The 14,099-nt window shown below is 39.9% G+C and overlaps 1 protein-coding gene across 1 annotated transcript in view; it reads right to left on the bottom strand.

Moving 5' to 3' along the window:
* Gpc3 (glypican 3) overlaps positions 1-14,099 on the bottom strand; it is a 338,342-nt gene that overhangs the window by 96,323 nt on the left and 227,920 nt on the right. Inside the window, exon 5 of the mRNA XM_021153008.1 lies at positions 12,955-13,080. Coding sequence (XP_021008667.1) covers positions 12,955-13,080 — 126 coding nt within the window. The remainder of the gene's footprint in view (positions 1-12,954; positions 13,081-14,099) is intronic.

Genomic DNA, 14,099 nt, shown 5'->3' on the forward strand with positions numbered 1-14,099 from the left:
GGCCCCATGTCATTAAAAAAAAAAAAAAAAAAAGAACAAAGAAATAAAGAAAGTTAACCTGTCTAGAAGAGGATGAAGGAAGAGCGAGCAAAGGCAAGCAAAGGGCGCCCTCTAGCTGGGCACTGGAGTAGCTGTAGGGCAAAGAGCTCTCTCACTTTTGTACAAAAAAAAAAAAAAAAAAGAACTGGAGAGATTGGAAAGGCCTGATGCTCTTGTTTGGACCTTAGGGTGGGGCGAGGAGCAAAGAAAGGACTAGATTTACCTGCACAGAGCACTCATCCTAAGCATAGTGGACTAGCAACGAAAGCAAACTTAGGTTAGAGATTCTATCAATAAGAAGAAGGCATAAAGTTCTGAACCCCAAAGAAGAGCCAAGCTTCTTCCAGTCAGAGCAGTAGAGTGGATGAAGGCAGGAGCTGGCTGGCTGGCTGGCTTTGAATTTCATCCACTTTGTTAGCACAGCATCCTCTGGTAATATGCACTTAAGTTTTATCAGTAAAAATGGGAGAGATGAGGGGAAATGGTACAGCCCACCACAAAGGCTGTTGGGATAATGAATGTCCACAAAGTACATAGCACACAGGGCCTGGCAGATGGCGAGCATGCTAGCAAAGGGAGCTATTATCATCCTTAACCATGTCTACTGGGTGAGTCCTGCTTTGTGAAGTGTCAAACTTGGAAAGGATGTAGGAGTAAAGATAGCAGTGTTTGGGAATCCTTCAGGCAGGGGAAGGTCAGAGGTGTTAAAAGAGGAAAGGCCGATAAACCAACAGAATGAGGAAGCAAAATCCTCATTGGAATGACATTTTTTTCCATATTTAGTAGATGCTAGAGACATAGGGGCCTAAAGGTGACTAGCTATTGGCAATTTACCCAAAACTGAAGGGATTTGTGGAACCTGCGAACTTCTATGTTAAAAAGTGGAAAGTCCCAGATGAACTAGACTGGCAAGCTTAACACTGTTGGCACCAGAAACATGTGTTGCTCAGGGTGAATTAGTTTGTCTTGAGACAGTTTACGTAGCCCAGGCTAACCCAGACTTGCTATGTTGCCAAGGATGACTTTCCTTGTTCTACCTCCCCAGTGCCCAAAAATGAAGCTCTGTGTTCCCACGCTCAATTTATGCAGTTCTGAGGATCAAATTCTACCCCCCCCCAAATTGCTTTATTATTTTTATATTTTAATAACCAAAGCACAGTGCATTGTTGCTAGGTGCTATCCGCCTTCATTGAGAAAAGCTGAGCTATCAGTCAGTATCCATGGATATGGATTTTTTTTTTAAACTGGCAAATTCTTTGTGTCCAGGAAGGAAGAAGAAGATCTTAAATAGGCTTCCCAGGGGCATGATAATCAGTCTGAAAATGCTGTTCCCTCGCAGGATAGGAACACAACAATAGCCTCATTATCAATGATTCTCATTTGTTTATTCCATTAGCTCATACGTGCTTCAAGTTCAGTCCCCAGCACTATTATTACATGCGTTTGAAAGTAATACAAGTGCTCCTTCTTTGAAATGATGTTACTCAGACTTTTTGTTCTTTACAACTGACACCTCCAGTCTCTGAGGAGCTTCCAATCCAGGACCGATTGCTTTATTCAAGACCATGGGCTGACTTGTTTAAAAATAGAAATCTGTGGGGCCAGGCAGATTTGCTTAAAGAAAAAAAAAAAAAGAAATTTAGAGATATGCACAGAGAGAGCTGCTCAGGAGGCTGCTTGAGGAGGGCGTGCTTGCAAAGAGAAGCCAGTGATGCTGTGTTCATCATCTAGTGTGCAGCCCCATTTACTCAGGGCAGTGTTCTCCCTGTATCAGACCTGCTCTTCCACATTAAAATCTAGTATAGGAAAGGTGCTTTCAACTTCCAAATCCATTTCATGTGCATGATTTTATTGGGGGCTCACCACAACCCCTTAAGAGGTTAAAGAGAAAGTTCAGGTGACTTGCCCAAGGAATAGATGCAGTGTCCCCAAGGGGATGCTAGGTCTAGTCCTCAAGCCTGCTCCTCACAAAAGTCAATGTGTTGCTTCACCCTTTTATTATTATTGTTGTTGGATACTTTATTTACATTTTAAATGTTATCCCCTTTCCTGGTTTCCCCTCTGAAAAACACCCTCCCCCATCCACTCCCCCTTCCCCCTGCTCTGCAACCCACCCACTCCTGCATTCTCCCACAATGGGGCATAGAACCTTCATAGAACAAAGGGCATCTCCTTGAATTGAGTGCATTGAGTACACCAGGTACAATGGGATGTTGACACATACGAACAGAACACACGATACTATCTTTAAGTAGATAGTGAGAAATTAGACACAGCCATGTAAAGGATCTCTGGGCACGGGAACTGGGAACATGCTAAAGGAACCTGAGATGTGAGGACACTAAGGCATGGGGCAGAGGATTCAGAGTTCAGGATAAATAGAGGTGGGCCAGTCCTACAGCTTTGAAATTCTAAGCCCTTCTAGGATAGTCCTTGTCTTAGATTTCCATAATAGATTTTGGAAATTAGCACTTTAGTATGAATATTTACAGAGCATAACCGGATATATGCCCCTCTAACTCCAAGCTTTTATCTCGAATGGGACACATTAGTCTAGTTCCTGTGAACAGGGACCAATCCAAGCTTTGATCCCAGAATGGCACCTAGAAGCAAAGAAAGAGGTGATGACGTGCTCAAAACAAGAAGAGGGTTGAGCATAGAGCCTGGATGGCAGGAAGCCCTGGGTTCACTCCCCAGCACAACATAAACAGGCTATTGTAGCATACACGATGTAATCCTAGCACACCGGAAGCAGAGGCAGGAGGATCATACTTTCATTGGCATTCTCAGCAACCCCACCTCAAAACAAAAGTAAGAAAAGACAAGAAGAGTTCATTATTATTATTTTTAAAGCTCACTGAGGTTACAGGGAAACAGTAGGAAAGCTGCCCTGACTCCTGAGCTACAAATGGAAGTGCATTCCCTTCGCACAGAAATAAAGGAGACAAACCCAAGGATCGAAGCCAGCCTTGTGTAAAACAATAAAGTTCACTGCCTTGAAAAATTGGGAAGTGATGCCGGACGTTAATGATCTGTCTCCTCTTCCACAACTCTTTAGTGAAAGGTGACAGGAAGAAGTTCAGAGTGGTAAGCAATTGCTCTGAACTGCTAACTAACCCTATTCTGGTTTATAAACTGGCTGTGGACTATCACTCAGCACAAGACCAGAGAATTCACATTTTGCAGAAAAGATAAGATTAAAAAAAAAAAAAAAAAAAAAAGGTTTTTTTTTTCACCTGTGCGGCCCCCCCGGGTTGGGGAAAAAAAAAAAAAAAAAAAAAAAAAAAAAAAAAAAGAGTGGAGGCAGGTCACGTTCTTCCTGAGAAATGGGTTGTCAAAGGGAGCTGCTGCATCCAGGCCTAGTGAATATCTACAAGGGACGTTTGTATAGATGTGCTTACTATTTCTGTGCTGAGGATGGATTCTAGGGTTTTCTACATGCTAGGCAAATGCTTATTCTGTCCCTGAGCCACCCTCTGGAATCAAAAGATGTCTTGATTAATGGCTTTGACAGCAACAATAGCTACTATTTTTGATGGCCCATTTTAACAATATTGTTAAAGTCATTAGCAATCTTCTAAGTGAACAATTACCTTTATTTTCAAGTGGGGAAGCTGGGGCTTGGAGAAGAAAACAAGCTGAGATGTATGGAATAGAAATTCAACCCTAGACACGCTGACTTCAAAAATGCCTCAATAGCCCTGCTTCATGGTACCACATACCTTTCAAATGTGTCTCCGGTTTTCTGTTTGTTTGTTTTGGAAATTCATTGTTACTTTTCTTTAATTGTCAACTGTTTGTATTTATAGCAATACAAATAATCAGATAAGTCATTTTCTTTTAAGAAAACCACCAAAGGTTTGTACCCTGAGGCAAAACGTGGGGTCAGTAAGTATAAAGAATGGGTACTGTCAACCATTTCCATTTCAACCCCAGAACCACAATGACAGCCATCACACCGACCAGGTAGGCTCTAATGGCAAGCCATTGCGAGGTGGCTCCTAGGAAAATGGCTTCCTTAAAAATACTTCTCTCTATGCTTGGCACTCCAAGTCCAAAGACTCCATTTTCTTTGACACTCAGGGGTTGACTACCAGAAGTAACCCTGCCGAGTCAAAGTAATTAGAAAAGTATCTCAGAGGCTTTGCTATTTGGGAAGGTCAGAAGTATTCTAATGAGGTGATAAAGGAAACGGACTATCTGACTTATCAGGAAAGGTGAGAAGACTTATCTAGCACCCAAAACTGAATCAGTTCTTTACCTAATTTACAGGCTCTCTGAGGGGTGCATTTTAATTTGTGGATTAGCTACCAGAATGTATATGGCCCCAGGCCTGCTGGTCCATTCATACTGATATCACTAAAACCATTCTAAGGATTCTTCTTGGAAAGCTCATTGAAAGCTGGTGTCCGAAACACAAACAGCTCCATTATTTCACCCTCTCGACTAAGTGGGCCCCAAAAGATACAAGCCTGCTTGGTCAGTAATCCCATTCAACAGTTTGGTTTCCCAAAACTCATAAGCATTAGAAAACAAAACAAAACAATACAACACAACACAACAATAACAACAAAACCAAAATCCAGTTTACCTATTAGGGAAGAAGATGGCCCATACATGTTGTCCTTGTTACTGACATTTGCATGGTCCTCTCTACTATGCTATGAATGGTATGGTTGTGCTTACAATGGTTGTGCCTTCTTCCCAGTTCAGAGGTGTCCAGAAGACACCTATGAACTGGGAAGGAGGCATCAGCATCCCATCTTTTGTTAAATGCCCCACCGCAGCATAGAGTTCATGTTTGAATGAGAGTTGAGAGATCTATCTGGATCATTCTAAAGACTGTACTTTCTTCAAAATACCTCCCTTACCTGGGTCATGTTTCCTAACGTCTCAGGTTCTTAGTACTAGAACCCTTAGCATGTACCAGTGACAATCCGCTGCCTGAGATTCAACAATCTTCCCACTGCAGGTCTCTTTCAAAAGATGATGCAAAAATAATATTGGGAGGATGGGGAACACCAATGAAATCAGTCCGTAACCTACAAAGTTCCTACTTTGCCCTTTGAAGACACAGGAGCTCACATATGTCACTTTAATAATTTCTTTGAAAGTAGTCATTATCCTTCATGGCTCCACTGTGTCACCTTTCCGGGTGCAGTGGCGGTGAGAGAAGACTCTTCTTTTTGAATCTTGATGAAGAAGAAATGATATTTATCGAGGACACATATATGATGGGGACCTACCAAGAAGACACTCAAATGCTCTCTGTATAATAAAATGATCTGAGTCCATGGACTGCTGGCACTGTGTAATCCAAGGACAAACATACTCTCCTGAAAATACTAAGCCATCCAACCTTCAACAGGTGGTCCACAGGCACAGCCATACCCTGCATGAGGATGTCTTCTCCTAACATTTAAAACATGACATCCAACCAAAGGCAGCATGCTCTGTGTGAGGCACAGGGGACTAAGCCATCAGTCAACAGGATGACCCATTTTTTTTTCTCATTTACTTTTGAAGGTAAAGCTACTGTGTGTGGCACCATAAAATAATCTTAAGGGATAAATGTTACTATATTGTCATGGAGTGAGTTCTGATAAATAGCTGTCACTAAGGACTATGTTTGTGATAAATCTATGATGAAAAATATAGCAATCTAATCCCCTAGATGGATCATTACACATGGGTACACTCCAGACATATCTGTCTTGTTCTAGCATGATTTTTTTTTTAATTCTTAGCAGCCATCAATAATATTTCATGGTGGTGAATTAAGTAATTTTCTGTGTAATGCATTTGTCTTTCAACGCTTTTTCACAAACAGTATTGACTTAGCGCTCTAGGATGATGTCAAACATGTAAACTGCTACACTAGCAAACAGCTGGATCCCTCCATGCTTTCATTCTAAGATATACATAGCAGTTCATCAGGGTGGAATGAACAGAGTGTCCTGACTCTGCTTCCTGGAGAACTGATGAATGAAATCCAAGGATGTTCAAGAGAGACTTAGCATTGTGGACAGAGCTAGCAATAAACCAAATAAAAAATGCCATGTTTGCTCTCCTACCCGCTATCCATCCATTCATAAACAGAAGAACAAGAAGAAACTGATGAAGTATAAGTGAAAAGACAGAGCCAGAGAGTTAAAGGGTAAACCTTCATTTCTAAGCCTCAAGTGATATTGGGCTAGCCACTAAGTATTAGCTACACTGTGCTATTAGGGAGCTCTTAGAGTTCTCTTAGAGCGCTACTGAGGGAGCTCTGAACCAAATGGCCCAACTCAACCCAACTAGTGCCATTTCCATATTCCAAGAATTTAATTTTCTCTTGTCCTCCCTTCCTGTTGGCTCTAAATTCTGTCCTATCAATTTGCTTGCCTATTGTCCTTTTTTGGGAAGCACATGGACTGAAACTCAGGTTCTCACACATGCTAGGCAATTGCTGGCTCTTCCATTTATTTACACCCCAGGGTTCCCACACTGCTGCTTCATTGGCAGTCCTATATTTAAAGCAGCATGCATACTGCTTTGGGTTCTTTGGATAAAAGCCACACTATAAACCTAAAAATAAGCCCAAACATCAAAAAATAAACAGTCTATTTTAAAACAAGAGCGTGGGAGCTATGTATAGTATCTGCTCCCTTCTATTGGCCTGTTCTCATGCAGCTGGAATGAGATGAACAGTGTGTGTGTGTGTGTGTGTGTGTGTGTGTGTGTGTGAGAGAGAGAGAGAGCCTTCTTTCATTCCTTTGATGACTGCTTGCTATATAAACCAATGAGAGACTTGATAGTTGGCAGTGCTAGAAGTCTATTCGCACACCAAAGTCCTCAAAAGACTTTTTTTTTCCTTAAACTAGCAGTATAAAGACAGGGTCAAGGCTGTCTTCTCCACAGCCTTTCCTAGATCATGGAAGAAAGTAAACTATTTTATTAACCTATTTTTGAAAAGTATTTTGCAGTATTTGTCAGGAACTGGTTGGTAAAGTTCCTTCCATTCATTCCTACTTGCTGATATGTCACAGTTTAGCCCTGTAACCTAGCAGAGAAGAAAAGAAAACGTCAGGGGTCGGGAGATGGTACAGAAGGTATGTGTTCTTGCTCTGCAAGCAGAAAACAAATCTGAATTGGAGTCCAGCACCCATATAAAAGGACAAGCTTGGCTATACATGATTATAAGCCCCAACATCAGAGAACAGAGCCAAGTGGACCATAGGAGCTCACTGACCGGCCAGCCTGAGTGCAATGGTGAGTTCCTGATTCAGCACGAGTTACTGTCTTAAGGCAACAAGGTAGAAAGCAATAGAGGAAGACACCCAACCTCTACTGGCCTCCTCATGCTTGTCCATGGTTGTGTTTATCTACATGCTCATGTGCATACACCACACACACACACACACACACACACACACACACACACCCAGGCACTTGTGTGTGTATGTGCATGCGTGCCTCCCCCCTCCCCAAACTTCAAAACTTAAAATGTCTCCTTATTCCATTTTAAAACACCCATAAGGTTTTAAGACAAGAAACAAGTTTTTGAGGACTAAAGGAGTTGTTTTGCATATCCCTACTTCTGCCTTTCCAATTTTCAGAGAAATCTTGGCAAGGCATTATAAACATGAGAAGGTTTGGCTGATGGCTGAAAATCAGAAAGAGAATTCACAGTGCACGTGCATATATAATTTCTCAGTTGAAATGCAAAGAAAGATTGCAAAACATGGAGAAGAGGCACCTTCACTGTAATTAGCTCTCTGTAGATCTCAAAGAGTTTGTTCTGAAGTGTGGGATGCCCCAAGTGAGAGTCTAAGCCATTCAGGCTGCAAGATGAATACAGATTTCCCATAAACAGAAGTAAACTCTCAGCCAGAAAAGATCAAAGCTCATTCCTGGAACTGACACCTGGTCTGAGGTCCATCCAGCCCAGCTACGTCACAAAGGAGCAATAGGGGCATCTAGGGCAGAATCAAAGTGAGCGCCACCCACGATAAAATTCAAGTGGCTATCTCCGCACTGTTGGTTATCCTCCACGTTTCTAGGAGCAATGCTAACTATTAAAAAAAAAAAAAAAAAAAAAAAGCAAACTGATTTTACACCCAGAGCTGAGAAGAAAAGACTTGGGAGAGAATGACTGCAACAAAACATGGACATGTTGTTGGTCAATGAGGAAATTGACAGTTTGGCTGAATGAGTGTGGGTACACATGTGAGCTCAGAGAACTACTTTTTGGGGTTGGTTCTTCACTTCCGCTATGGCCTCTCAAGTTGTAAGGCTAGAACAGCAAGTGTTTTGACCCACTGAGCCACCTGGCTGGCCCATGATATAATACATTAAAGATTGATGCAATTAAACTGTGAAACTGGGCTTATGTGGGACAAAGTATCCAGAAAAAGAATGAAGATGTCAGGCAATTACTCAGACAGGTTGACTGGACAATTTGGCTCTCCATTTATGTATTTTCAGGAACAGTGCAGTAGAACCCCAGAGTTATCTATTGCTAATCCCAGGGTTAATTTGGTGGGGCTGTTTATTTTTTCTCTGAGTCTTCATTAGTCCCTAATTGTAATTCTGTCTCACAAAGGCAAAAGCTGGAAGAATTCTGCTTTCTGCAATTATAGGTGGCTCAACTGGGCCAAGGTTGTTAATTCAAAGACTTTGCAGTTTAATCCTGAAATCTCATGCTATATAAAAATAAATTGGAGAAGTAAGAAGAACGAATGATAGGTGTAAATGGCCCTCACTGAGACTGGGTATGGGAAAACATTCCTTCTGTTGATTGCATTCAGGAGATAAAAACAGAAAGGAATTTTCAGAGAAAACAACTCCCTTAATTCTTGAGAAGGGGAGAGGTGGGTATGCCCGGAAAGTTCGGAGCACTGACTACTCAGCAGACAGAACTATTGCTCAGGATTTCCGGCATCTATATTTTCCATTTGATCAAGTATCTCCAATGACCAAGTCTCATTCTCTGTCAGGCCTTTTCATTTTCATAAATTTTCTTGCCTAAAAGTAAAATCTTTTCTAAGGAATAGAAAGCGAATCTATAAAGATAGCAGTGGTACTCTAAGTGGAGACTACTACTGAAGACTAAATTAAATAAGAAACTCCATAAAAGATATTCTCACTGCAGATGAGACAGGAGTGTAAAGCTAATCTTTACAAATGACATAAATAGAGGGCACACATGTCTTCGGGCTAAAGAACTTTTATATCATTAAGTGTACATTTCTGAGGAATTTTTAAAAAATTGACTTCGGCACTATTCCCTAGTCTCATCATCGCATTAGGTCACTGATACAAGAACAGGTTAATTATCACCCGAGGTTACTAACCAAAGATAAGTTGCTTCCTGGTTTATATTAGCCTTATTCTGTCTGCAAATATGTTATTTCTTCCCCCCTTCCTTTTTATCTTTTGTTCCTAGATAGTCTGACACAAAAGCTGTGACCAGAAAAAAAATATTTCAGATGTAAAAATAAGAACTTAGAGTAACTTTTCTCCATATTAAAGTGTTTATTTTATTCTAATACATGAAGGCATAAAGGAAAGAAAACTCAATAAAAATATTTTCAACTAACAAGAGCTTGGTATTTGAACTCAGTGGTAAAATGTTTGCCTCACATACACGAGGATCTGAGTCCTAGCCTCTGGACTGCAATTGTTTTCAGTTGACAGACTTCTTAAAATGGACAGGTGGTGCGGCCTATGCCTTTAATCTCAGCATTCATGGGGGGGGAGGCAGGATGATTTCTCTTGAATTCCCGTCCAGTCTAATCTACAAAATGAGTGCCAGGTAACCAGCACTATACAAAACAAGCTAACCCCACAAAAATGTGTTCGCCTAGTTTTCACACTCATTCGTATAAGATAAAAGCCATAGAAAAGCTAATGAAACATGCACATGTTAAAAAATCTACCTAAAGCTTAAAATGAAAACTACAAAAATTTCTTTTTACTTTCTTGATTCGAAGGCAGCATCCTTCATAAGTGTCTACCATCTATGAAAGTAGTTAATATGATCAGGACACAACAAAAATATTCTGCTTATTCAAACACCTTGGAAAAGTACTGTTTTGAATAAGTTCAGACTAGACCTTCTAATTATTTCCTTGAAACATTAGAAGACGCATGTGGTGCAGTTACATGCACTTTAAAAATTATAATAATGAAGAAAACAATACCGGGACTTGATATGTAGGAGGTGCTCACACATTAGAGTAAAATGAATGAACTGGCACGTTACTAAATATATTGTAAATTAAAATGCCTGTTTTAATATGGGACCATTGTTATTAGCACATACGTCACTTCAATATTCAGGAATGCATTTTCTTTCTTCTTTTCATGCTATCATAGCAGTGGAACAAGTCACTAGGGTGTTTGCTCATCAAGTTTAGATAAGAGCTGTATTTGGCTTGTGGGAGTTTTCTAAGTACTATATTTTTTTTTGTGTGTGTTAAAGTATAAGCTTTTTATAAAGCTAAAACCAACTGTCTTTTTTTCCCCTGACAATTAAAAAATTGCCATAACAGTTAAGTACATGTTTATGATTCTGCTTAATACTCTTGACCATTCAGGATGACAAATAAACATAGTTTCTCCAGCATGAGGATGCTACATGGACTCATTAATCTTTGTAGCTCCATTCATATTTTCTCCAAGGAGTCTAACACCATACAAGTTCAGTCCATCATCTAGGGTGGCGTGCAATCTCCTTCTTTTGTCCCATGTTAGAAAAATTACTTAGATGAGAAACAAGCTGTTTGGGGGCATGTCTTTTATCTTGCATTGTAAAGAAAAGAGTTAGAGGGAAAAGGCAGGGAAAAAGAGATGAGACATGAATGGAGCTTGCAGTATGTACCAGTCTTCTAAGGGGAGCTTTACATGCTTCACCTTACTTTAGCTTCAAGGTAACCTTGTAAAATGCCCTTCCCTTACAGAAAAGGACCTGGAGACCTTCTGTATTAACTGACTGTGCCAAGGCAACACACAGAACTAAGATGCAAACAAGTTCCTTTGCCGCCAGAATATTCCTATGTCTGTTATACTATACTATATTGTAAATACATTTTATTCACCAACCTGAGTCAGAGTCCACTGGAATGTAAGCTCTTCAAAGGAGGTAAAATGCATTTGTCTTTTACCTGTATCCCTAGCATCTAGCTTTGTACTTAACATGTAGTGTCTCTGTAACTCAGGCAGGTGTTGAGCTTTCTGTCTCAAACTCCAGAGCATCTAAGATCAGAGGCTTGCTGCACCAGATCAGATTAATATATAATATCTATCTATCTATCTATCTATCTATCTATCTATCTATCTATCTATCTGTTTGTATGTCTACCTACCTACCTACCTACCTACCTACCTACCTACCTACCTACCTATAAAACTTAAAGAAGAGGAGGCTGGAGAGATAACTCAGTGGTTAAAAGAATTTGCTGTTCTTTCAGAGGACCTAGTTTCACTTCCTAGAGCCCACATGGCAGTGCGCAACTGTCTGTAACTCCACTTCCAAGAGATCTGACTCCTTCTTCTGTCCTCTATGGGTACCAGGAACATATGTGGCACACAGATATATATGCGGGCAAAACATTCATGCACATAAAATAAAAATTAATAAAAATCAATAGATAAAACAAGTGAAAAATTGGGAGGAGGAATTGGATGTAGGAGGAGATAGCAAAGGAGAAGGAAGAGGGGAACGATATATGAAGTTCTTAAAAATTAAACAATAGACAAAGACAAAGACAAAGAAAATTATAAATTTTGAGTGTATGAAGGACTGAACAACGAAAGAAAAACACGCAGAGCTAGTGGAACCTTCCTGATGCTGTGACACTTTAATTCAGTTCTTCATGTGACCCTCTACCATAAATTTATTTCATTGTTACTTCATAAATGTAACTTTCCTACTGTCATGAATCAATGTAAATATCTGATATGCAGAAATAGCTGATATTTGGCCCCCAAAGGGGCCATGAACCACACATTGAGAACTGCTTGTTTAGGGAGATCAAGTTGCCTTCCATAAGTTAAGCAAGCAGTCAGGGCAAAGACTCAGAATTCCATTCCAAGTCTCTTTTATACTCTCCTCTTTGTATGCTTACACAACTTGCACACCTTTAAAAGCAAGTTGTAGGCTCCTAAGCATTCATTCTATCATGTAGATCTCACTCTGTAATTACAAGCTAGTACTCTATACATGGCACACTGGAGATGAAGAACCATTGCCCTGCTAGAGCAAAACTCCATAAGGACAGGGCTGCTCATCTGTATTGTTCAATTCCAGATCCCTGGCACTTAACCAGGTGTTCAATATTTGCTGAATAAATGAATATATTCTTTTCTTGTCAGTGATGAGCAAATTCTTTATAAACAGTGATATGACAGTTACTATAGATTATACTAAAAGTCCTCAAATGAGCAAACATTTCAGCAAATGGCACCCTATTTCCCCTCCCTTTCTTCTTTTCTTCATTTTTAGCATTCATTCCATTGGATTGTTGCAAAGAAAGTTAACATGTACAAATTACTTAGCATGGTGTTTAATGCAAAATTCACTCCCAATAACTGAGAGCAGTCAGCATGGATATGATTGTTTCATATAGAAGGAATAATGGTCCACCTAGTGACAAGATGAAAATGACTGAAGACGGAAAAAAGTTCATCATATGCTTTATACTTTGTCAAAAATCCCTGAATATGCAGTTCTTCATGGGCTTCAAAGTGGGCAAATCCTCTGAGAGCTACAAGTTATATGCAGCATTTGGACCATCATAAATAAATGCTTACAGGTATGTTATGTGGAGAATTTTTCCTGTGAAGTTAATGAAGCAAGGGAATTTAATCGATCTTCAGATATGATTAGTTGTCAAATGTTGCTACATATAACTAACTTTCACAAAAGATTACCTCTCCACAAGTTCTTGTCCGTTCCAGCACAGGGTATCATTTTCGGCCACGGGGCTATGGCTGCAGATGTAGCCGGGCAAAGCGCTATAGAAGTTGATGAAAGACTTCAGTTTCTGAATCAGTTCCCTGAAAAGGAAAACAAAACATCTGTGCATCAGAGGCAAGTGAGCACAGTATGAGAAAAGTTTAATTTCCTTATCAGCATGACAGAAAAGCTCTGCCAGGCTGATTAGAGCAATAAATGATTTTAAAGACATTCTTAGCTACAAGGCCACAATTTAGCTTTTTTTAAAAAAAATCAATAAAATGATAGTGGGGGTGGGGGAAGGTTGCCTTCCACAGAAGATGCTGTTCCTATCAGTAGGATGATATAATTCCAACATCCATTTTCTCACACGTACAGCAGCTTCCTTTTTTTTTCCCCCATTCAGAATGCTGTTAGCTACATTCTCAAAGGTGCTGATTACAAGGCACACCAGAGCACTACATAGTTTTTGGTTTCTGAGAGTAATTGAGTACATTGATTGTAATTTACAATGCTATTACCCTAGAGATGGCCCCTTTCCATAAAGGCTCTGGCTAATGGCGGCAGATCCAAATGGAAGGGTGCTCAGAATACTATAAGCTCTATGAAATTCTCCTGATTATACAGTCAGAGAAACTCCCATCTGCTAAGAGGAAGAAGGTTGCTTTGTTCTTTTGTCTGTATATTGTTTTTCCTGTGACACAGAGCAAAGGGGAAAGGGCTGTAGTAGTATATATTATGATTTATTTGCTTTCATTTCTATGCTGTTTATGATAATAAAAGTGAGCCTAAAGGAGCACATATAATATGCAAAAGTAGAGAAACATGCAGAAATCAATTATAGCAAGACTTTTTGCCTATTATCTTCTTTTGGCTGTACATGTATATATAACATGTTATCAGACTATATAAATGAATATACCTATGAAGCATATTTAAATATTTCTATAATAGATAGCCAGTCATAAGCACAATTTTTTTTTCCATTTTGTTTTTTGTTTTTTTGAGACAGGGTTTCTCTGTGTAGCCCTGGCTGTTCTGGAACTCACTTTGTAGACCAGGCTGACCTCAAACTCAGAAATCTGCCTGCCTCTGCCTCCCAAGTGCTGGGATTAAAGGC

This window comes from Mus caroli, chromosome X, assembly GCF_900094665.2.
Source record: "Mus caroli chromosome X, CAROLI_EIJ_v1.1, whole genome shotgun sequence".
In the NCBI taxonomy this organism is placed as follows: Eukaryota; Metazoa; Chordata; class Mammalia; order Rodentia; family Muridae; genus Mus; species Mus caroli.